The sequence below is a fragment of the Galeopterus variegatus genome, unplaced genomic scaffold (genome assembly GCF_000696425.1).
Source record: "Galeopterus variegatus unplaced genomic scaffold, G_variegatus-3.0.2 Scaffold71, whole genome shotgun sequence".
NCBI classification, from domain to species: Eukaryota; Metazoa; Chordata; class Mammalia; order Dermoptera; family Cynocephalidae; genus Galeopterus; species Galeopterus variegatus.
The window spans coordinates 883,905-910,003 of NW_007726182.1; the positions used below are offsets into that span (position 1 = coordinate 883,905).

At 38.1% G+C, this 26,099-nt stretch overlaps 1 protein-coding gene across 1 annotated transcript in view; it reads left to right on the forward strand.

Moving 5' to 3' along the window:
• Positions 1 to 24,287, forward strand: part of LOC103594779 (cytosolic 5'-nucleotidase 1B-like) — a 29,893-nt gene extending 5,606 nt beyond the window's left edge. The window contains exons 6-12 of the mRNA XM_008578044.1: positions 6 to 203; positions 401 to 568; positions 1,623 to 1,752; positions 3,535 to 3,657; positions 4,081 to 4,265; positions 15,258 to 15,528; positions 23,205 to 24,287. Of these exons, the coding sequence (XP_008576266.1) occupies positions 6 to 203; positions 401 to 568; positions 1,623 to 1,752; positions 3,535 to 3,657; positions 4,081 to 4,265; positions 15,258 to 15,528; positions 23,205 to 23,233 (1,104 nt within the window). The 3' untranslated portion in view covers positions 23,234 to 24,287. The remainder of the gene's footprint in view (positions 1 to 5; positions 204 to 400; positions 569 to 1,622; positions 1,753 to 3,534; positions 3,658 to 4,080; positions 4,266 to 15,257; positions 15,529 to 23,204) is intronic.
• The last annotated feature ends 1,812 nt before the right edge of the window (positions 24,288 to 26,099 follow it).

The window sequence follows — 26,099 nt, forward strand, 5'->3', positions numbered from 1 at the left end:
CCCCGCGCACGCCGCCCACCGAGTGGGTGTCCTACGCCCAGCGCAGGGCGCTCTTCCCCTCCATGCAGCTGGACCGCGACTGCCTGTCCGAGCAGCAGCAGCTGCAGCGGCAGCAGCGGGAGGAGGAAGAGGACGACGAAGCCTACTGGCAGGCCGTGAGGACGCTCTACGAGAAGACCCCCAGCAGCACGCGCCCCCGGCCGGTGAGCCCCCCGCCGCCGCCCCGCAGCCCGAGCCCCTTCCAGTCCCCGCGTCCCCAGGGCGTAGGGAAGCCCGCCCCAGCCCCGGCGGCTCCAGCATCCCAGGCCTCCAGGCCGGGGCCCGGCTGGCCGCCCTCGGCCCCGTCCCCGGTCCCGTCCTGTCCGTGTGACCGTCCTCCCGTCGGCGCCCCTCTCTGCAGCCCAAACCCAAGCACGCCATCACCATCGCCGTCTCGTCCCGGGCGCTCTTCAACATGGTGGACGGCAAGAGGATCTACGAGGAAGAGGGGCTGGAAAAGTACATGGAGTATCAGCTCAACAACGAAAACGTCATCCTGACCCCCGGGCCCGCGTTCCGCTTCGTCAAGGTAACACTGCAGCTGTCCTCGGCCCTGCAGGACCCAGGCCGGCTCTCGGGAGCTCGTCCAGTTTCCCCGAGAATTCCTGGCCCACCCTTGCCGTCCTGGCCCCTAACAGCTGACGCAGGCCAGATTGTATTTTCACAGAAGCTTCCAGACTGTTGAGGAGGGGATTGCAGTCCGCAGCCCTAGGTTTGAGATGTTGGGCTTCCCTAAGTGGAGCCTTTCATCACAAGACTAGAAACACAAGCCTTTGTTCCCTTCCTTGGGCCAAGAAGCAACAATGAGTTCACAATCCTGAGCAGTAGAAATAAAACGCCTTATTAAAATAAGATGAAATTCACTTTAGCTGTTCTGGCCCCAAACAGAGCATATTAAAAAAAATCAAGATGCTCTTGACACTTAGAGGCATGATTTTAATAGCAAAGATAAGGTTCTTTGAACTTATACTGAAATGTACAGCACTTATAACTCTGATCCCCTATATAACTTATACAATTATTACACGATGATAACATAGGCATGCAAAAACAAATAACACCTCCACGAATTGTTGGTAGAAAGCACTTATGGGATATGGTAGAAGCATAGGAGGAGCCACAAACCTAGTCTAAAGACCCGTGTTTGAAAAATAGACAAAGTGGGGTTTTTTTGGCAGCACATATACTAAAATTAGAACAATGCAGAGAGGATTAGCACGGCCTCTGTGCAATGGTGACATGCAAATTCATGAAACATTACATCTATTTCACAGTAAAAAATAATTATTAGATGATCAATAAAAGAAGATTTTACAAATTAAAAATACAGAGACAAAGCATAAAAGGGTTAGCCTGATCCTTCTCTACCTATCCACCAGAAATAATTCCATAATACCATAAAATGGTATTAGAGGCTAAAAGTACAGAAATGAATGGCATAGCTCTGCCTTAAAGAAGCCGTAATCTCTCAGTGAAGAGTCTTCAGAGCTTGAATTTGACCCTTATGAGATGCTTTGTCTCTAGCCTCCCAATGCCCACCTTGCCTGCCCTTCTTTACACACATCCGTGTTTGTGACCTGCAGGCACTGCAGCATGTCAATGCTAGACTCCGTGATCTGTACCCTGATGAACAGGACTTATTTGATATTGTACTGATGACTAATAACCATGCCCAAGTGGGAGTGCGGCTTATAAACAGCGTCAATCACTATGGTAAGTAAAATAAATACCATGTGGAAGACCAGCTTGCGGCTCTGGAAGAGAGAAGCCATGTTATTTTGCTAACTCTGGCCTAAGCAATGCAGTGTCTTTGATACTGACACCCCCTTCAGTGTGAGGAATGTTTATTTGCTTATGTCAGAACAAGAGAGGCCATGTTCATTTTTAACTTCAGCACAGAGTTGGGCTCAAAGCTCTGGACTTAACTTGTCAAGTGTGAATTTCAAAGTCTTAATCCCAGGTCCTGCAATATATTTCTGTTTTATGTTTTTCACTTCTGAACTTGACTTCAAGGAGCCGTCAACCCGAAGGCATTCCCTGTGTGATAAAACTTCTTGCTCACCACAGATCCATGTTCAAGGTTTAAAGGTTTTCACCTCTCCTTTTCCACTCCTTACATCTCATTCTCCCCAGCTGCTCTCTCTCTCCACACATCGAACCGTACTCATGCCAGCAAAATTGTCTTTATTCCTTTACGTGGAAAATTTGGTTTGCTCATGTATCTTCACAGCATTTCCACAGCGTGTTGGGGACTTTTGGGGACTTTAAGAGAAAGTCCCTATTTTTCCTATTATGGAATTACCTGATTTCTCATTTAGTGCACCTTTAGCCTATTGTCTAAGTGACATACCCGGTCTTTTGGGTATGTCATGTTCAAATAAGTATTAAATTAGGCAAATTTATAACAATTCAAGATATATTACAAACTATGAACTATATTTCATATTATCTTACTTATAATGCTGGTATCTTACAGAGACATACTTTTTTAAAAAAATGCCTTTTAAAAACACAGCCTTCATAATGTTATGAAGTGAAAAGAGAGAACATATGTAAAAGGTTTAGTATAGATGAGTGGCATATAATAATCACTCAATAAACCACAGTTAATATTTTAAAACACGTAGTCTTATTTGATTTAGTAGGTGATTTAGGTCTATCTATCCCTCACCACACTGAACCCGAGGCTGAAAGCATAAGGAATCATAGTTATTTACTAATTCTACTGATGAACTGATTGAGCACAACCTTCTCATGCAGGCTTGTTCATGGACGAACAACATTTCACTCAGAAGAGTTACTTACTTCCCTTCTCTGGGTACTGAAGGCGATTTGTATCTCTCTCTGCTGTGGTCTCTGTTATATAACAATTAACTTTTTACATGCCTGTCTCCTCAGTGTTCTGTGAGAAAAGAGATGGTGCTTTAATCATTTATGAAGTCCCAGTATCATCAAATAATATCTGGGTCATTAAATTAATATCATTTAAGGATTTTTAGAGTACACTTTTGTACCACTTATCCCTAATGTTGGCTTAAGTGAAAAAGTGAGACTGTTTTGTTACTACCAAAATGGAAACTTCCAACCCTACCTACTTTCTATATAGATGATAACTGACTCGACTCAGTTTTCTGCTTTATATCATGTGCAGTCATCCAGTTTATCATATGTAACCAGTAGGCTAGATAAGTCTTTATGTCTCAGTTTCCTTTTCTGTAACAAGGATAATTATACCTGCCATACAATTGTTGTGAGAGTTACTTGGCATGGTCTATGTGAATGTCAGAGTAAATTGGCATGGTCTATGTGAACATACTTCATAAACTGTAATGCACCAAACATGCCCACTATTATGTGAAACAGCTGAGAATTTTTTAAATATCGGTGCTATGTATATAATTCTAAAACTTCAATTTCTAAGGTAACTTTCATTTGGATTTACAGTGTTTTGTCTTTAGTCTGTGCCGTAACCAAGTCTTTCTTGCCTGATAATAGGCTTACTAATTGACCGCTTCTGTCTGACTGGTGGAAAAAGCCCCATTGGTTATTTGAAGGCATATCTTACCAACCTGTATCTTTCTGCGGATTCTGAAAAAGTACAAGAAGCAATACAAGAAGGTATTAGTCTGATTTTATCCCTCTAGTTAGTAAAGAGGTTTGTACTAATGGTTACTTACATCGGGTTTTTCACATATGATTATGTGGCTTATTTTCTTGTTGGATTTTCTGCTAAAGTTTTTCCACATGTGACAGCCCTTAAGTTTGTCCTCTAGAAAGCTTTGACCTTTTTGGAAGTGGACATCCTCAGTGATTGTCCTACAACCTATTTTACACCTTCCTATCCCTGTAGGCACAGAGGCAGTGAACAGGCAACTGCTCTGAGATATGTGGTTGTGAAGAAGAGTTGAGTCATTAGGTAATAGAGAGGAAGCATAAGGTCTGGGAGGATATGTATGTATATATATACATACATATATATATGGTACAAACTAAAACTCATGTCCCTGAAAAGAGTATTAATTAATCCCCATCGTCTGTCAGGTATCGCCTCTGCAACAATGTTTGATGGAGCCAAAGACATGACTTTCTGTGACACGCAGCTCCGTGTGGCCTTTGATGGGGATGCTGTCCTCTTCTCTGATGAGTCTGAACATATTGCAAAGGAGCACGGGCTGGACAAATTCTGTCAACATGAAACGCTGTTTGAGAATAAGCCTCTTGCTCAGGTAGGTTCATTGAGCTCTAATTCGTTTTGATGTACTTTATTTCTAATTTTTGTTCATCGTGATAGCTTCTTAGATTTTAGGCAAGCCACTCCTCACTGTCTTACCTTTGAAGTTTTCTCCCTTTCTTCGTGTGAATTGCTCACTTTGAAGCATCAGCAGCTACCTTTTTTTTTAACTTTAACATTATTTTATCTATGATTTTGGAAATGCTTCTATGATCTTCCTACGATAATGAGTTCACCTTCTCCAAATTATGATTAAGAGAGGTAACACAGTTTACCAGTAAGCCATTTCTACATAATAGGTTCTCAAAATAGTAAGTTCATTTGTAGTAGGTCAGTTAACATTTGTTGAATCTCTAAGTCCTTGACCTCAAACTCAAGACAGGTGTCGTGTTATTGAGGAAATCTGCCAAACACTGAATCAAATAATAAGCCTCAAGCAAGTGCAAACTACGAACACCTAATCAAACTGAAACTGTGTAGGTTTTTTGAAATCCATCTGTGAACTGAATTGTTAAAATCAAGGCCTGAAATGAATAAATCCTTCAAGTTCTTAACCAAAGGAAATTGGAAACATCAAAATATTCAAACTGAATCTGAACTGATGTATTATTCAGTTTTATTCTATGAATATTCCCAAGGAATTTAATTGTCCTTTTTTTCTCAGTTCTTGAACTTAAGTTAAACTTAAATATTGTTATTTTGCTTACATTTATAAAAGTATGAATAGACTAATTTAAAACTGAAAAGTTTTACTACTTTGACATCTCACAGTACAGCAAGCAGTATATGAACTCTACATGTACATGTGTGTAATTTGTATTCCCTTTCTCAATAGCTCTTTTCAAAGCCTTGATCTAGAATTATAAAGTAGATCAGTATTAACAAAGTTTACTATTGAGAGGAAAATTCTTCACTGTATTTTATATCAGTCTACCTTGCTGAAATTCAGGACCCATTGTATATTCAGAGCCTTTTACCATTATTGAAATGTGGAAGTTCTCCCAAAAAAGAACACTTAAACAAAAACACTTCAAAAAACGAATTACTTCAAGACAATGTTAAAATACCATTTTCTTATTTCAGGTAAATAATCTAAATTTCTTTAAGATTTTGCATTTATCAGTTCTTTTTTCTCTGTTTTACCTTGTTCTTTTTCTTTTCAGCTTTATTGAGGTATACTTAATATACAAAAAGTTGCACATATTTAATTTGTACATTTTGATAAGTTTGAACATATACATACACCAGTGATACCATCTTCCTGGTCCATTCCTGTTGTTACAAATGTTAAGATCTCCTTCCTTTTTAAGGCTGAATAATGTTCCATTCTACCCACATACCACATTTTCTTTCTTCCTTTGTCAGTTGATGTTCAGGTTATTTCCAAATCTTGGCTGTTGTGAATAATGCTGCATAAACATAGGAGTGTAGATATCTCTTCCAGATCATGATTTTATTTCCTTTCGATGTATATATTCAGGAGTAGGATTGCAGGATCATGTGGTAGTTCTATTTTTAATTTTGGGGGAACCTCCATCCTGTTTTCCATAGTGGCTGCACCATTTTATATTCCCACCCACAGTGTACAAGGATTCCAAATTCTCCATGTCCTCATCAACACTTGATATCTTTTTTTTTTTTTTTTGGTAAAAGCTATTCTAACTGGTGTTGTGTAGATATCTCATTGTGGTTTTGATTTGAATTTCTCTGATGATTAGTGATGCTGAGGACCTTTTCACATACCTGTTGGCCATCTGTATGTCATCTGTATGTCTTCTTTAGAGAAATGTCTGTTTAGGTCCTTTGCTCATTTTTTAATCATTTGTTTGTTGTTTTTTTCTGTTTTGCTGTTAAGTTGTAAGAGTTCCTTATATATTTTGGAAATTAACCCCTTATCAGATGTTTGCTTTGCAAATATTTTCTCCCATTTTGTAGGTTACCTCTTCACTCTCTTGATTGTTTCTTTTGCTATGAAAAACCTTTGTTTTACATATTCCTTACTTGTCTATCTTTGCTCTTTAAATCACCTTTTTTCCCCCCATTAAACAACTGAAATTGTGAAGCCCAACCCTGCTTATTGCAGGAATACCAAACAAATTTCTAATAAGCATGCTTGCTTTTATTATGCAGTCCTTCTGTCATTGTAAAAAAAAAAATGCTGTTTTTTTACATAGAAAAAATAGCTTTTCCATAAAGGCCAGAAGCCTTTGCCAGTTGTGTTCCATTGATGAGAAAGAAGTTATGAGGTACAAATTCCTACAAGACATTAAATTTAGTTGGTAGTGAGGGTTGTGGCTTGCTTATGACAGTGTCCCAATTTTCTCAAATAGATGAGGTTTGAAAGTCACCAGCAAAAGGGACAGATGAAGAGGATTAATTTGACAACCCTCAGTGCAGCTTATGAGATTCCAGTGTGGTACAGTGACAAGGAACTGATGTCTCCTTATTTGATCTCTACCTATCTGACCACTTTGGACTAGTGGTTCCCCTGTGTGTGTATGTGTGTATCTGTGTGTCTGTGAGTGTGTGTGTGTGTGTGTGTGTGTGTGTGTGTACACTAATCAGAGTTGTTGAGGTGTAATTTACATATAGTAAAATTACTCATTTTTAGTGGATAGTTCTGAATTTTGACAAACTAATACAATTGTGAAACCACCACCAAAATAAAGAAACTCAACAGTTTCATGAAATTACAAAATTTCCTCATGCCCCTAGTCATCCTAGTCCCCTATCTCAAGGCCCTGTCAACCATTAATTGGATTTCTGTCCCCATAGTTTTGCCTTTTCCAGGTGTAACATAGATGGAATTATACAGGATGCAATCTGACTTCTTTCATTCAGCATAATGCATTTGAGATTTATCTTTGTTTATTGCCAAGTAGTATTCTTTACATAGATATACCACACATTCTTTATCCATTTACCTGCTGAAGGACATTTAAGTCATTTCTAGTCTTTGGCTTTTACAAATAAAGCTGCTTTAAACCTTTGCATACAGGGTTCTGTGAAATGTAAGATTTCATTTCTTCTGGGTAAATACGTAGGTGTGGGACAGCTAGGTCACATAGTAAGTATATATTTAACTTTATAAGACACTATCAAACTATTTCCCAAAGTGACTAGAACATTTTGCATTTCTAACAGCATTGTTATGAGAGATTTTGTTGCTCTGCATCCTTGCTGGCATTTGGTATCGTTTCTTTTTTAAAAAAAATTATTGAAGCTATTCTGGTGGTTGTATTATCAGCTCCTTATGGTTTTGATTTGCATTTCTCTAATGACAAATGATATTAAGCATCTTATCAAGTGCTTTTTACCATCTTATATCTTCTTTGGTGAAATATCTGTTCAAATCTCTTGCTTATTTTTACCAGGTGGTTCGGTTTTCTATTAACGAGCATTGGGAGTTCTTTATATGTTCTGGATACATGTCCTTTATCTGATAAGTGTTTTGCAAATATTTTCTCTCAGTCTGTGCTTGTCCTTTCATTCTCTTAAGTATCTTTCAATGTCTCTCATTGGACAGAAATTTATAATTTTGATGAAGCCAATTATCAATTTATTCTCTTATGAATTTTCTTTTAATGTCATATCTAAGAAATCTTTGAGTCATAGTCGCAAAGATTTTCTCCTATATTTTTGTATACAAATTTATATAGTTTTAGGTTTTATACTTAGGATTATGATCTATTTTGAGTTTGTATTGTACTTATGAAAGGTATTTGTTCATTTTTTCTGATTATAGATTTACTAATTGTTTTAGCACTATTTGTTGAAAAGGCTGACTTTCTCTTCTGTTCTTTTAATATTGGTATCTATCCTTTTACCCATATTCCTGTGTCTTCATTATTGTAGTTTTGTAGTAGGTAGTAAAATCAGGTGGTGTAAAGGTGGTGTAAGTCCTCCAACTTTGTTATTTTCCAAAATTGTTTTTGATAGTCAATTCCCTTGAAATTTCATACAGCTTTAAGAAGCAGCTTGTCTATTTCTGGGGGGAAAAAACCAAAAACAAAAAATAAAAACTCTGCTAGGATTTTGGGGGGCATTGTATTGAATTTATGGCTAAATCTGGGGAAAACAGAGATCTTAACAATATTGAGTCTTTCAGTCTATGGATGTTGTATATCTCTATTTATTTAGGCCATTTTTTATTTCTTTCATTAGTGTTTTGTAGGTTTCAGATATTGTATATCTTGTTAGATTTATACCTAGGCATTTCGTAATTTTTTGTACTATGGTACCACTTAACATCCTTAACGTTGAATTATTTGTTTGCTGCTAATATACAGAAACACAATTGGTTTTTGTATACTGACCTTGTATCTTGCAAATTTGTTAAACGTCCTTGTTAGTCCAGTAACATTTTTGTAGATTATTTGAGATATTCTAAGTAGACAATAATGTTGACTGTGAATAAAGACAGTTTTATTTCTATCTTACCATGCCAAATGTTCTTTATTTTTCTTTCTTGTTTTATTACCTTGCTAGTATATTCAGTACAGTGTTCAGTAATAGTGATAAGAATAGACATCCTTGCCTTGTTCCCTGATCTCAGGGAGATATCATTCAGTTTCAGTCACTCTTAAGTATGATATCCTTAGGATTTTTGCTAAATGCCCTTTGTCAGGTTTAGGGAGTTACCTTCTATTCCTAGTTATTTTAGAGATTTTATAATAAGTGGATGTTGAATTTTGACCAATGCCATTTTAGCATCTATTGAGAAAATCATGTGGTAACAATTCAATTATTTTAATAGCTGTAGAACTACTATGCAATTTTTCTTTTTTTGTTGTTTCTTTTCTCATCCCTTTCTTTTCTGTTTATGTGTTTGTGTCTTTCAAGAAATTTGTCCATTTTATTTAATTCATTGAATTTATGGATATAAACTTTTTTCATATTTTTATTATGCTTTTAATGTCTGTAGGATCTTTAGTTATGTATTCCTACTTTCTTTTCTGACATCAGTAATTTGTGTCTTTTTCTTTTTGTTTTGTCCTGGTTGCTCTGGCCAGAGGTTTATCAATTTTATTGATCTTTATAATGAACTAAGTCTTCTTATGTGGAAGCTGAGGTCATTGATTTAAGAATACTTTTTTCCTTAAACACTTGCTATAGTTGCATCCCACAAATTTTCATAGCTGATATTATTTTTAGTCAATTAAAAATATTTTTTAAAAATTTCTCTGTGACTTTCTCTTTGACCCATGAATTATTTAGAAGTAGGTTATTTAATTATCAAAAATTTGTAGTTTTTCCAGATATCTTTCTGTTATTGAGATGAAGTTCAACTCTGTTATGCTTAAATTCTTTAAATTTCTTGGGGTGTGATTTTTGCTCAAAATATGATTTATCTTGGTGAATGTGTCATGTTTACTTGAAAAGAATATTTATTCTGCTGTTGTTGTTGAGTGTTTGATAAACGCCAGTAGATTAAGTTAATTCAGGTCATATTACTTGGGTTTTTTTATATTGTCAATGATTTTCTGCCTACTTCTTCTATCTATTATTGAGAAGTCAGTGTTGAAGTCACCAAATATAATTGAGGATTTATCTAATCTTTCAATTTTATGTTTTGCATCATTATTTTGAATCTCTATTGTTGGATGCCCACATATTTAGAATTATTATAACTTCTTCATGATAATTAAGCAATCTATTTTTATTATGCTCCATCTTTCTGGGACTTAAGGATGAAGAATTTTGTGGATCATGCCTTTTCCCCAGTGATAGGAGATATCTATTGGTCTGGGCTCATGACAGTTTCTTGTCCCTCTGTCTGATATTTGTAGAATCACTCCAGCTTTTTCTTTTGGAGTAATCTTTTAATATATTTTTTTCTATACTTCTACTTTTAACCTATTTATGTCTTTATTATAATTGTCTTTACATTTAACTTTTTTTTTTGGTAGATATTATAGTTGGTGTTGCTTTTTCATGCAATCTGACAATCCCTGTGTTTTAATTGCTGTTTTAAGAATATTTTAATTTAATGTGATCATTGCTTTGGTTGGATTAAAACCTACTATTTTTCTATTTTTTTCTGTGTTCCATCTGTTTTTTGTTCCTTTTCCCTTTTTTTTTTTTTTTTCTTTTTACTTCTGGATTTATTGTGGGTGTTTTTAGATTGCATTTTCTGTCCGCTATTGGTTAATAGCTCATTTAAATTTTCTTCCAGTCGTTATCCTATGGTTTACAATACACAACGTCAAGTAATCACAGTCTACTGTCAAACAGTATTACACCACGTCACATGTAGTGTAAGAAACTTGCAATAGTGTAGTCCCAAACTCTCCCACCCATGTTTTGTGCTACTACTGTCACATATTTTAATTATATCTATACTATAAATTCACAGTGCCTTGCTATTATATTTGGTTTTGGTAATCAAATATATTTAGAACGAATAAGGATGACACAAAAATTATGCCTTATATATTTATCTTTTTTTTGTTAACCATCTTCAGGGATCTTCCTTTTGTTGTATAGACCCAGGTTTCTCCCTGTTGCTGTATTTCTCCTGCCAGAGTTGTTCTTTTAACATTTCATGTAGTACAGATCTGCTGGTACTGAATCCTCTGTTTTTATTTGCCTGAAAAGAATCATTTTTCTTTCATTTTTGAAAAATATTTTGAGATTTTTATCTTTGGTTCTTTGTTATGCAATGAGTCTATTTTTTTCTGGCTGCCTTCACTATTTTCTATATTTCATTTGGTGTCAGCAATTTGGATATATGGAGTGTGTGTGTGTGTGTGTGTGTGTGAGTGAGTGTGTGTGTCCCACAGCCTTTCGATGCTCTGTTCTTTTTTCCCCAACTCTTTTTTCTTTTTATTTTCAGTTTGGATAGTTTCTATTGACCTATCTTCAAGTTCACTCATTTTTTCCTGAGCTATATTGAGTCTACTGATGGACCCATTTAAGGCAGTGTTTATCTCTGTACAGTAACATTTATTTCTAGCATTTCCATTCAACTCTCTTATCTTTTTAATCTCTTTTCTACAATTACTAGTATACTTAAACATGTCGTCCACCTTTAAAGTAAACTTTTAAATATATTAATCAGAGTTATTTTCAATTCTCTCTGTTATAGTTCTGTTAACTTCTTTTGAAAGTGGATTGCCCTTTCTGTTTTGTTGTTTTACTGCAGTCTCATAAATTTTTGATTGATTGCCAAACATAATGTTTAGATGGGGTGACTTTGATAAATAGTATTTTTGCCTGGTCATGGGCATGCCTCCTCTTCTACTAGCAATTATTGTGATGGATTAAATTGATCTAATCAGGAGTTAAACTAGTTTTAGGTTTTGTTGTTACCATAATTATCTTCATTGCACCACAGGCTTCAAGTTCTATAGGTATAAACTTTGTTCTTAGGGTGCAGACTGGTTTGCCGGGGGATTTTTTTTTTTTTTCTATTTCCTTCTCCACTTTCAGCTTTAAGCCTTCTCTGTGTGTCCATGCCTCAGAGAAGGTCTCCATGCTCTTACCCCTCCCCAGCTTTGGCTTATTTGTCTCTGCCTGCTATGTCTCCCTAGGACTTAGGGATGAAGATTTTTCTGGATCGTGCCTTTCCCACAGTGAAAGGAGATCTAATGATCTGGGTCCATGACAGTTTCTTGTCCCTCGCCAGGGGTAGAAGATTTTTTCCTTTTCTTTTTCCCCAGTAACAATGGATCTTTACTCATACCCTGGGGGATCACAGTGTTTAAAGACCTACTTGCAGTTTAAGGCTTTTGTTCCTTAGAGTATAAGGACCAGGTGAAGTTTTGGTCTTTTCTCACAGTGGCAGCTGCTTCTCTCCTCCAAGCCTGTACCACCAAGGATAGCTTTCCCCTGTCCCCCACCCTGCCTGCAGTCTTTCTCATAAGCACCCAGTGAAATCCATAGAGAAAATTTAGAAAGAGAATGTGTACTTACTTCTGTGTCTGTGGTTCTCAGGGTTTGTATGTCTCATTTGCCCATGTTTGCCTTAATTAATTCATTTTTAAAATTCACCTGAAGTTTTCATTCTTGCTTGTATGATGTCTGGTATGTCTTCCTTCAGTGCTCTGATGAAGGTGTGCTAGTTCCAGCATTCTGTCTGACCTTGAAGATGCCTGTTTTTCCTTAGGTTTTATGCTCGTTGGTTGTCCTGTGGTCTCACCTCTCTGAAGGACTCAAGAAAAGTTACAATTTTTTGTATTGTCTAGGTTTTTCTTGCTATTAGAGTGAGAGTAACATTCTTTCTGGCTTCTACATCTTAGGCAGATTCCAAATGTTTTATGTCAAACAGCTCCTCAAAAAAAGTATTTATGAGCAACTTTCTCTAATATTTATATATTTTTATTTTAAAATTATTTAGTTGCACTACTGCACAAATATATAAATTGTAAAACATTCCCAGAAATAGTAGTAAAAAAGGATGAAATAGATACCTGGCTTTAACATGGTGACATAAACTCAGCATTTCCCATTTCTTCCCTGTGGAAATTATTCAAAACCAGCAAGGAAAGCTGTGCAGCTCTGTGTTTCAAAGACAAACCGTGACCAGGATGACTCCTGCCAACAGTCACTACACCAACTTTGCTGCTCTTGCCAATTACAAAAAAAAGATTATAGTTTTTTCAGCTATCTGTATGTCTCTCACCTTTAGTAAATTAGTTTATTTGCTTTTTCTCATATATGGAGCCATAGAGAAAGCAGGACTAAGCAGATGATCATGCAACAAGTCATGCTTATAGGAAAGTTTGTTTCAATGACAGCAAAGAAAAAGGAAGCCTTTGAATTGTGAAAACAAGCCAGTTTTCAAATACCACCCTTGACCTTCCCCAGAAACTCACCAACTGTTCCAAGGAAAACCAATCTACTTTAGTACAAGTAAGAAATAGAGAACCATCATTGAACATATGCAAACATATTATGAGAAAACGACCACCACCACCAAAAGAACAAAAGCTGGTTACAAATGAAGAACTCTCACCAGAAAAAGTTGCCACAGCATAAGGTGAAGAGTGTGAGTAATTGCCATGTCTTTGAAAAACTTCATCAAGCAAGATCATAAAGTAGAAACGCAATGATAATGATAGTGATAAAATGTGAAATGGCAGAATGCTGTGAACTGGAAGAATTGAAAAGATTTTAGAGAGAAAAATGACAGAAATAGATAACAGGTAAAAAAAAAAAAATCCAACATGTAAAAAAAAAAAATCCATAGAGAAAAACATTGAAATTATGCTGGGGGAGGAAGGACAGTTGTGGTTAAATACAAAAAAATGCAAATTTAAAAAATATATAAGTCAAGAAGACATTGCTGAATTATCAGAAGATTTTTAATGCATACATTAATTGATTAAAATATTAAAGATTAAAAGCCCACATTGTGTGATAGGAAAATAGAATGTTCATCACTGATACACGACCTAGTGAAATTATTCAACTTCTAAAATAAATAACTCTTTGGCCTGCCTGCCCACAAGGAACAATCACCATAAGTGGTGGGCGGGGTGGGGTGGGGAATCAAGCTTCCCTTAAACTTCTCAACAGCAGCACTGAATTGCAGAAGACAGTGGAACACTACTTATAAGATCTTATAAAGAGAAAATATAAATTGTGGGCTCTATATCCAGTCAAAATCTTATTCAAGTACAGAGGAAACAAATATACACCTGAGAATATAATCTATTCTTAGAGATTATTTCCATAGGACTTTCTTGAGAAAACTAGTACTGGAGGATAAATTTCAACCACCATGTGGATGACTGGAAACACAAAGGGAGAAATGGGCACACAATATATTTAACCATAGAATGGAAGCTAAAACAACTGAAGGGCTTAGGGTAACAAAAAAGAAAGCAAATGTGATGTGCCCTAACAATTCGGAATTTATATAACTAACGAAAAATGGAAAAATATGGGGGGAAGAAGTTCTACAGAAGAGTAAGTATGATGATATCTTCAGTTATGATAGCCAATTATAGGATAAAATATAAAGTTGATAAATGGAAATATAAAAATATTTAATAATGTCAATATAAACACTGAGGACAATTAAATAAGTAACTAAAACTAGATGGTGGAGAAGAAATAAAGGATTAGAGAGACATTGAAGAAACACTCAAATATCATTATTTCTCATTGTAAAGCCAAGATCTTAAAAAAATAGAGCATTGGGGGTACTTTAAAAGGTTATCGTTATAAAGTTAACCAAGAGAAGGAAATAATACAAAACTTAAATGTCAGAAGAACCACACACAGACATATACGTAAGAAGAAAGACACACATTGGTGAATAATCCTTTAAAATCTTTACACATAAAAAAATGCAGTAAAAATCATAAGACAGAACCAATATCAAGCATATTTATGATATGAATAAATGTAAATGGGCTAAAACTCAACTATTGTTTTTAAAAAATAAGACTTTTAGATTGGATCACATAGCAAAATTCAATTCTATGCTCTATACAAGAAATACAACTAAAACAAAGTGTTTGGAACGATTGAAAATGAAAGCAAGTATGAAGATATACAAAGCAACTGTAAATGTAAACAAGGTTGGATTCAGGCCACAAAAAGCATTGAACTAGATAAACGAGTATACTTTATAAAGTTAAAATGTGCAATTCACAAAAAGCAAATTAAAAGAGTGGTGCTTTTGACGACCAACTGGAGTTTGTTTAAAGTGACCATCTATCCCAGTTTACCATGGATATAGTGTATGTCTGTTGCCCTAGTTTAATTATTTATAGAATATTCTTTCACACTTAAAATATCTGGCTTTAGATGATAATTATATGGTCAGCCTAGATTTATTCCAGGAATGCAAGGATGGTTGCATATCAGGAAATATGTTCACATAAATGTGGGGCATTTCAGCATTTCCCTCAGCCTCATAACACTGCATGTCATGCACTATTACATCCTTTCCTAAACTCTCAGAAACCTCTCCTTTTTCCATTTTCATTTCCTTTAGCTCACTGGATCACAGCTGTGACATATGTTCCTTTTACAGGGTCCCTTGAAAGGCTTTCTGGAAGATTTAGGCAGACTGCAGAAGAAGTTTTATGCCAAAGATGAACGGTTACTTTGTCCTATCAGGACCTACCTGGTTACAGCCAGGAGTGCAGCCAGTGCAGGCGCCCGTGTGCTGAAGACCCTTCGCCGCTGGGGTCTAGAGATAGACGAAGCTCTTTTCCTTGCTGGAGCTCCCAAAGGTCCCATCTTGATGAAGATTCGGCCCCACATTTTCTTTGATGACCACATGTTTCACATTGAAGGAGCACAGAAATACGGAACCATCACAGCTCATGTACCTTATGGCATCCATCAAAAATACAGCCCTTAGGGATATGGAGGAGAAATAAAGCACTGCCAGTCTGGTATTACAAAAGCCACTTCTTTTGGATCTCTAGGGTAATTAGATAGGTATTTCAGAAGATTGGACCTCAGAACTTAGCTCCTTTGGAGAGATTTTCTCTTGACTTTTTTGAAAACATTTTGAACTCTCAAGTTACCTTCAAGCTACTTTGAGCTGTCAGTGCTGTTGAATGCCATTGCACCTACCTCTGTGCAAGTCAGAATGATGACTCTTTGGGATAAGTTTAGAATCTGAATGCTTGTATGCTTAAGGGGCAGTTTCAGAAATTAGTTTCACAAAACATTGCTCATTTTTGGATGTTGGCAGATGGAATGAATCGTTACCCATCAGCATTCTAGAATAGTGGTCTCCAAAGGGGGAATGAATACAGTTAAGCACACTCTTGAAAACTACAACTCTTTATTCTGTTGCTTCTACGACCAGCCTTTTAACCAATACAAGATAAGAATGTCACTCCTCCTGCATGAGTATCACAATTTTGACATTGCTCATTCAGAAATAAATCAGCTGGTTGTTCCTAGAGGGTACTTTCTAAGCTGAGCTCTAGACAGAACCACTTAGGAAAGGTTATTGGAAGCTTACTTGATAGGTTAATTGTCTCTCAATGTATTTATAGTCTCTAGCTTTGGACCTGACGGGTCAGTTAATGTTTATATGAAGAAAAGAAAAAAAAAACACCTTGGCCACCACTTCAAGATGTAACATGAACTGTAGTATCTGGCCCTTCATTGTCATTTTGTTGTGATTTTTCATTTTGTTTTCAATAAAATTTTTTTGGTTATTAACCATAATATATTAGGCACAGTAAGCTGGTTATTTTCACATTACTTCATTTTCTTATCAAATTAGATATTGTGACATCATATTATTATTATTGCCTTCCTTTTTTATCAGTGAGGAAACTGGGATTCAAAAAGATTAAGTAGCTTGTCCAAGGATGTGGAGCTAATAAGTGGTAAGACTAAGATTCAAGTTCAGATCTTACTTCAAAAGCTATATGTCTCTTTCCTGTCTGTTATAAAGCCTTCGAAATAGAGTTGCTTTTAATTCCATGGCCTCTGGACCCATTTGTAACAGATTAGTCATTCTATTAAGTTCCATTTGTACGCTACACAGCAGTTACACAGCAGGTCTAAGGATTTCTCTCTGCTTCTCTTTCTCACACTCTCTCCTGTTCTGTCTACCCCCAACGCTGTCTCTACCCAATCTGCCCATACATATTTCACCCCTGGCTTTAACTGAGAAGCTGACATACATCTTTTGATCTGCTTCCAAATTTAATGTAAGCCAGTCCAAAATATTATGAGTTATGACACATGTTGAGTACCTACTGTTCAGGTGTTTTCCTATGTGAAGACCACAAGTAGGACTCAGATATAATCCCATCCTTTAGGAAATTTAAAACTTTAACAATCTGGTAGGGGAAGTCAAATGTGAAAACTCCAATAGCCAACAGTAAAGGGATGTTTGTCCTCAGTACCAATGGGGGTCACTCATGGGGTTGAGGAAGCAGAGATCTATATAGGCTGGAAGTGGTCAGGAAAGAAGAGACCCAAGGTGGGCTTTGAAGGATGAGCAAGATGTGGATGAGTAGAAAGGAAGAGAGAGAGGAAACACAAGTGCTGGGGTCTCAGTGAGTTTGAGTGGCAGCTTCACATTGAGGATAGGGTAGAGTAAGGGCCACTTCTTGTAATTCCTTTTCCTAGAGTCTCCTAATCCCTGGTGGTAGTGCTCCCACCTCTGAGCTCCATTCTCAGTACTCCTAAGAAACCTTCACCTGGAATCCACCCCTTTTCTCTTTGTGTTATGACTTAGATGCATGTTATATCCTTCCCAAATGCAAGGGAGTAGATAATTGTTTATCAAAATCATCTAGGGAATTTATTCCAAACTATTGTCCCTCTTCCTTTATCCTGAAGAATCTGGAATGGGTGGAGCTGGGAACAGAAGATCTCTGTACCAGACAGTAAGCACCCGGAGGGCAGAAATGGTCCTTTTCCTCTGTGGTTCTCACAGGGTATAGGCAGCAGCTGGCACATATTGGACATGTCAGTAGATGAATGAATGACATCTTTAAGAGTAGCTTGGTCTAAAGCTATGAAGTTCGCAGCTTGAAGATGGGTCCCTATGGCACTAAGTTCTGAAGCATACAAAGCCCTTCGCCCTCCATTGTCACATGTATTAGTCCCATGGAGGGGGCGGGGAGGCATTTGTGAATGGGCCTGTTCAGAATTTTAAGTTTACAATAAGTCCAAGCTTTTCCCATTGTACCTCTGTCAGTGTCAAATAAGATCATGTGAGAATGACTTTTTCTGTAGGGACCAATGGTATACTTTTTCGGTCTCCAGTTCAGTAGCATCAGCATCACTTGGGAACTTGTTAAACGTGCAAATTCTCAGGCCCCATCCTGGGGCTATCGAGTTAGAAACTCTGGTACTGGGGCCCTGAAATTTCTGTTTTCGTTTTGTTTCATTTCCCCCCCAAGCCCTCTGGGTAATTCTGATGCACACTAAAATTTGAGAACCACTGGCCCATTCTATTTACAACTGATTTATGGTATTAAATTCTTAGTCTCATCTGTGGAAAAATGAGTCCATCCTCAGACTTCAGTTGGGCAGGGACCAGTCTCCAGCAGGGGGAAAGTAAACTGAACTGAGAGTTTACAAGTCCCAGGAGCGCTTACAAAACACACACACTAAATGCCATTGAAGAGTGGCATTTGTAACCAGGCCTATGAATAGATTTGTAAACTCGAAGTATTCATCAGGCACTTCCACGGGGGAGCCCGCCATCACTCTGGGATTCAATGGGTATGAAACCCAGCACCCTCTATCCTTAGGCTGGCGTCAGGTTCCACCGAGGGCACTGGACCTACAGCGCTGAACTCCCCCAACCAATCAGGTGCCCTCGGGCTGGAGACTACAAGTTCCAGAATGCTCCGGGCGCACCGTCAGGGGACGACTGGCCGCGCCCCAGAGTTCCTCGCGTGCAGGTGGCAGCCTGGCCTCCGGGCAGGCGGCGGCCCCGCAACTCCTGTGCAGGGGCCGGTGGGCCCGCGGGCCCACCGGCAGGGACCAGGGGGCCCTGCGGAGGGGGGAGGGAGGATGGGCCAAATAAGCTGCGAGTTTGAGTTGGGTCAAGACGGCTCAGGATTCTCTTTCTAGCTCATCCACTGTATGTTTAGGGACAGAGGTGGCCCTCCATGCAGTGGCTCTCCACTCTGCTAGCCAGTGCTGAGCTGCATTGCAGCAGGGAAGGGGGAGCGCTGAGGTGGAGGAGGAGCCTGTGCGGCTGGAAGGTGCCTCCGGGGCTGTGGAACAGCCCGGCTCCCTGCATCCTGCCAGCCTGCCTTCCTCAGACTGGAGGATCCACCTGCTCCTGCCCCCAGCCCATGCCCTTCCTCCCCTGTCACTCTGTGCACCACACAGCTCACACCCAGTGGACGCAGGTGGACTCTGAGCTTAGTCTCAGCCTGGCTTAGGGACACCCAACCTGCCTCTCCAGCCCTTCCCGCGGCTCCCCACACGGGACCCCACCTCAATCTGGCTGCTGTCCCTGACACTTTGGGCTCATTCCTGATTCCAGAACATTGTTCATAGTCCTCCCCAGCCCTCTCTTGAGGTCTGATTCTGTTCCTCTTCAGCCTGCTCCCACCCCCACCCCTAGGTCCCCCTGAGTGACCCTCTTGTCACTTAGGGGCTGCCTTGCTCCTCCAGGAGAAGCTCATTCTGCCTCACGTTGTCACCACCATATTGCACTTCTGCAGAACAAAGTCCCTCATCTATTCGTAATAACTTCGTATAGCATACATTATACGAAGTTATACGAGGCCCAGGGGGTGTGACCTTGGCAGTGACTGAGACCGCAGGAGGGAAGAAAACGGCCACTTTGAGGCTGCCGGGAGTTTCAGGCATGAGAAGGAAGAACTGAGAGGACCGTCATCTGTCCTCTAAGGATGTTGAGAAATGGGCACAAGAGGAAAATAATCAAGAAGGCAGTTTGTGAACATTTCCCCGTGTTACGTGAGGCCCGCCCAGGAGGAGATCACTTGGTCTCTTGAATTGTTTTTCCTGGGGAGAAGAGGAGTGGAGTTGGGGTGCTTGCCAAAGACTTTAAATCCTTTTTTCTCTCTTCTGTTGTATTCTTTGCTCTTCTCTCTTTTGTGTTCTGTTCTTTTTCTGCTGGGGTAGGCAGTGTAGCTCGCTGCCACCAGTGACCTCATCAGCACCATCCTTAACCGGACTCAGGCCTGATTTCCAAACAGAGTGGAGCTGGAATCTTAGCATGTATTGAGAGTTTACTGCATGCCAGGAGCTGTGCCAAGCATTTCAGATACTTTTTTTTATTATTATTATTTTAAATTTAATTAATGCCCCCTTGGCTATTACTCTCATCGAATCTTCATGGTAACCCTGTAAAGTAAGCATTATTCCCATTTTACAACATGAGGAAACTGAGGCGTAGGAAGGCTAAGTAACTTGTCTGTGGTCTGCCTCCAGAGCCCTTGGCTTTAATCCCTATTCTGTACTTCCGCCTGGTAGTGAGGTGCGAGGATTTCTTTGTGTAGATGGTAAATATTCCACTGAAGTGGATGCCTTCTGAGATTGAGGTAGAAGGGCTTTTTGCAGAGGTGACTTGCAAGAGGGTGCTCGGAAGAGTGAGATTTAAAATTAGCTGGCACAGAACAGGTGCCCATATGAAATGGAATCTCTTGAGTCTAAAGCAGAGGTTCCCAGACTTTTTCAGTAATTTTTTCATGATACCCCTAGGCCAAAATAAGTATCTACCAATTCATTTATTATATAGTTGGGCCCAAAAAACCTAAAAGTATTTACGTCCTAACAACTTAGTGACTGTTTGAAAAAATGATGCATATAACTGAAAGAAAAAAATGATATTTTTTATTTTCTTCTTACATAACCATAGTTGCTAATGGGATGTATGCACCTGTTGGCCACTGCACCAACTTTCCAAACCTTTGAACGAGATTGGACACTGCCACCCTCATTTCCTGCTGACATAGAATTTTAGAATTGTGCTTGCTTTTTATTACAGCAGCTGCTAACAACTGCTAAAAAACTCAGCTCGACAAAGAAATGACATCATCAAAAGAAATACAGCACATTATAATACTGAAGCTGTGAACCACCTGGAGATAGTAGTTTTGAGGTATTGAGCAGAGTATCACTGTGTTTCCCTCGAAAAATTTAAATATGACACAACATCCTTGGAGTTTGCTGTGGTGCTCTAGGGTACCTTGATGCACAATTTGGGAGCTGTGGCCGATCTAGAGAGTTGTTTTTTTGTTTTCTTATTGCTAGCATTTCATTATCATGTACCACAGCTTAAGAAATAAGAAATAATACTAATGTATGAGAGATTTTGAAAGCAGTAGAAGCAGGTCTTCCTACTCTTCATTAAAATGTAGATGGGGCTGGGTATGCTTCTCGTTCCTGATACCTGTGCTACTTTGCTACTTTGGCCACTTGAGGCAGAACCAATTAAAAGGTAAGGACACAAAGAGATAACTAAATTGTTGTCCTTGCTTCTAAGAATTTATGTTCCTGTCTGGCTCTAATTAGAAGAAAAAAAAAAAATGGAAGTGTAGATTTCCCTCAGGTTGGTATTCTTGGTATTTATGTCGTTTATCTCCTAGAATTTAAAAAATAGTAAATGATAAAGTCTTAAAATAACATAAGCCCAGCAAAGAATGATGGCTCACAAATGATTAACTCAGGAAACGCTTCCAAAGGATTAGTGAAAAAGAACACTCCTTTTTTTCCCGCATGGGTGAACTTTTGCCTTCTTTTTGAAGTTTACTATTGGAAAACCTAAAGGTGCTTAGACAGGTTAGAATGAGAAATAGTTAATCCTCTGACAGGTAGACTTTGATAACAGTTGTGAAATTTAACACATTTTTCTTTTCACTTATATTTGGCAAAAGGGCCAGCGAAATTTGAAATTTGACCTCAAATTAATTTAATCATGGGTCATCACCGTGTCTTTACACCTGGAACATGTTGTACATTTCTTTTCCTCTGTCCATCAGAAGAGACAGTGAGGAGCCAAGAAAGGGCTAGAGAAGACCAACTTATATGATTTAAGGAATGAAAAGACTTCTGTAGGAGAACAGTCTAAATTTTAGGACTTTAATCTGGAAAGATGCAGAGGGCTATAGTCAGAGTTCAAAATTCCGACTTTACAGATCTCCTAAGGTGGGGGCTCCTTGAAACTTGAAAGAGATAGTTTTCATATACAGAAAAATACTGAATTGCAGAGTCATAATAGAGGTTAAAGGTGTTTGTGGATTGTATCTCCCTTCCATTTATCTCCTTTGCTATTTTTGTAAGACTTAGTATTTATGAGTTATTGTGTTGTTTCTGATATTTTTATATTACCTATTCAGTTTTTTTTCTTAATCTTTCTTTGATTTACTCGCGGTGTTCTTTACAGTCTTAAGTTTACATTCTTGACCTTTTCTATTGCTTAGCTTAATTTTAAGGAAATGACTTGAAGTCATTCAATTCCCATGGAGCTATTTACCATTATAGAACTAGAAAATAAAGCAATCATAATTTTGTCCCTGCTGGTGATACTGGTAGTTCTGGGAATAAGCAATGCTGACCTGTCTTCTGCTGTATATGGCCTCTCTAATTCACATTGACTCTAGCTATGTTTTGAAAATCCCAATGAGAAAGACATGCTAGCTTACTAAGAGAAGGGGCATTGGTGTCAAACGATTTTATCTTCAGACCTAATCTTTCTTTTGCCACTTAAGAACTCTCTCTCGTACTGGGCAAGTCACATAGGTTCGTTCGGTCTGCTCATGGAGTTGTTGGATGTAGAGGTGAAAAAAAAAAAAAAAAAGCATGAGGCCAGGCCCTATTAAGCATTCAAATCTTTTTTTTTTTCATTTGTCTCTCAATTGTTGAATGTCACAGAAGCATTTTATAGAATTTTAGTAATTTGTGAGAATTTTTAAAAATTTTGTCATGGGTACATTTATTCTGATTTTGATATGATCTCAGTGTTACCATGATAACTCCCAAGTTGATATTTTACTAGTTCAAATGAAATTAAGGAGAGAAATCTGGAATCATAGGATTACCTTGTCCCCAAATTGACTATATTTGTTTTAAGAAAGATTTTGGTACTGATCAGATAACTGACTTTCTAGTGAAACATCGAAATATATGTATTTTAAATATTATTAAGTTATAAAAGCATAAGACCAGAGATTAAGTCTTAGATTCAGTTTTTATATTTCCCACTGGCAGATTACTGTGGATAAATATTTTTCTGCATATCATTTTAATAAATGAGAAAAAGGAGCTGTTGAGTGAAGGATCATGAATCTCGGTATTTATGGGAGGAACATCCATCCTTCAATGGAATCCCTTCCCCCATTAATTAAAAACAAAATTGCTAGTGTTTCACATAGTTCTCTGATCTATAGGCTAACAACTGAAATTAAATACTTTTAGTCTCAAGTTTCTTTTTTTATTAAAACATATTTATCATGAACAGAAAAAGCAATTACAGGCCTGTGTTCATAATTCTGCCATTCTCTTTTTGACATTTAAAGGAAGAGCCTAGGCTGGATGTCTTGATTAATAATGCAGGGATCTTCCAGTGCCCTTACATGAAGACCGAAGATGGGTTTGAGATGCAGTTTGGCGTGAACCATCTGGGGCACTTCCTGCTCACCAGTCTTCTTCTTGGACTCCTCAAAAGTTCAGCTCCCAGCAGGATTGTGGTAGTGTCTTCCAAACTTTATAAATATGGAGACATCAACTTTGAAGACTTGAACAGTGAACAAAGCTATAATAAAAGCTTTTGTTATAGTCGGAGCAAACTGGCTAATATTCTCTTTACCAGAGAACTAGCCCACCGCTTAGAAGGCACAAACGTTACTGTCAACGTATTACATCCTGGCATTGTGCGGACGAACCTTGGGAGGCACATACACATTCCACTATTGGTCAAACCACTTTTCAACTTGGTATCATGGGCTTTTTTCAAATCACCAGTAGAAGGTGCCCAGACTTCCATTTATTTAGCCTCTTCACCTGAGGTAGAAGGTGTGTCAGGAAAGTATTATGGAGATTGTAAAGAGGAAGAACTATTGCCCAAAGCTCTGGATGATTCTGTTGCAAGAAAACTCTGGGATATCAGTGAAGTGATGGTTGGCATTTTAAAATAGGAACAAGGAGTAAAAGAGCTATAAACAAAACTGGATATAAGTTATATCTGTAATCAGGAATAGTGTGGCTTGAGCTCTTGCTACTCACAAAAACAATTTTGGTTTTACAATAGCTCTGATAAGAGGTACATGTGGATGGATTTTTGAAGTTACTGAAAAGTTATTTTTTGAATAACATAAAATTTCAGCAAAGATGTTTTAAATATATGTAATAAGTATAATGAATATGTATAATGAACAATACAATTATATTTTAAAAATTATCATTGAACAAGCATGGATTACAAATATTAAAGAATTTGGTGACTAGAAATACTATCTTGAGAGGTTTTTAAAATATTTTTCAGTTTTATGGCCAAAGTGTGAAATATGTTTATGACAGTGCTGGTTTTTGTGTGGAAATAATATGCTTGGTGTGTGTACACGAATCTTAGTTGGAATAAATTTACTGATGGAAATTCTTAATTGTGTATTTCTTTAGAAGCCTGACTGAATTCAGTCCTTTATCAGGTCATCATTAGCCTCTACTGAATTGTTATGCCCAGTCTCTTCTTGCTACATATCTTGCACACTGAGAGGTAATACCCAAATCTGTGTCACGGTGTCACATCCCTGCTTAAAAACCTGTGATGGGTTTTCAATTGCCCATAAAAATGGGTTTTGGCCTTTTTTTTTTTTTTTTTAAAGCTGCAGAATTCTGTCTTCAAAAGGAGTCTTTTACTCAAATGTAGATACTGGAAAGGTTATTCAGGTTATATCAGTGCTGCAGGGGTGGAGTTCCCCAAGGCTATTTCTAAAAGGACTTTGTACAATATAGTAGTTTATAAACCATCTCTACTTAGGTTAATGCTTAAACAAACTTCTTTAATATATATTTATTTGAGACTCTCCATGAACTGGCAACTGCCTTACTTTGTACTCTTAGAATCAGTGCTGTCCAATAGAACTTTCTGCTATAAGGAAAGAATTCTTTCTGTACTGTCCAATATGCTAGACTGTAGACCCATGTGGTTATTGAGTACTTGAAATATGACTAAGAACTGAATTTCTAATCTTACTTAATGTAAATTTAAATAGGCACATGTCTTGTGACTAGCATCTTGGACAGCACATCTCTCTAGTCATTCCATTGGATAACCCAGTCCTGAATATAGAATAGTTACCCAGTCACTTGCCTCTGGGCCTTTCCTTATATTGCTCTTTCAGTCTGGAATACCCTTTCCTTTTCCCTGCAAATAATACCCTTTAGGTTCCCCTCAAGTGAATTCCTTTCTCCGGTCCCTGTAGACAGAGACAATTCTCTTTTCCTAGTTTCTCATTGATCTTGGTAGCTTTACTAGGATTTTAATGCATTAATTATTCATTCATATGTCCATTTAGATCATTAGAATAGGAATCTTCCAGGCCGGCCCGGTGGCGCACTGCTACAGTGCGCCGCTTGGGAGCGCGGCGGCACTCCCGCCGAGGGGTTGGATCCCATATACAGACCGGCTGCTCACTGGCTGAGCGAGGTGCGGGCGCGACACCGAGGGGTGCGATCCCGTTGCCAGTCATGAAAAAAGACAAAAGGAAAAAAAAAAAAAAAGAATAGGAATCTTCCAGGCCGGCCCGGTGGCGCACTGCTACAGTGCGCCGCTTGGGAGCGCGGCGGCACTCCCGCCGAGGGGTTGGATCCCATATACAGACCGGCTGCTCACTGGCTGAGCGAGGTGCGGGCGCGACACCGAGGGTTGCGATCCCGTTGCCAGTCATGAAAAAAGACAAAAGGAAAAAAAAAAAAAAAAGAATAGGAATCTTCCAAGGAAAGGAGATTTATTTTATTCTTATTAATTTTCCTCCCTAAAGAATTAAGTATAGTACCTGACACACAGTAAAAAATTCAGTAAATAATGAATGGTATACATAAAAATAGTTTGAGCCCAAATAGGAATACTGTAGGTGTCTGTGTTATAGCATCAAAAGTATCTACTAAATAATTTTAATTGCTTTTCCATCTCCTGATATTGGAAAGAGGAATTATGACAGTAAAGGATAGACAGCTACACTGAATCTAATGATGATTTGGGGCATTAAATTATAAACTTCATTGGTTATTATTTTTAAGACTGCTTATAATATCTAGTTCCCACTATCAGTGCTTTTCGAGAACAGCAGGACCCTGGGAGACCATACAGTAGACCCGTTTTCTGTAGAGCACTGCATTGTCAATGAAAGAAACACTTAAGTGTTTGTATCATCACAGGTGTGTCTTTAGGTGTAGTAGATATAGCTGC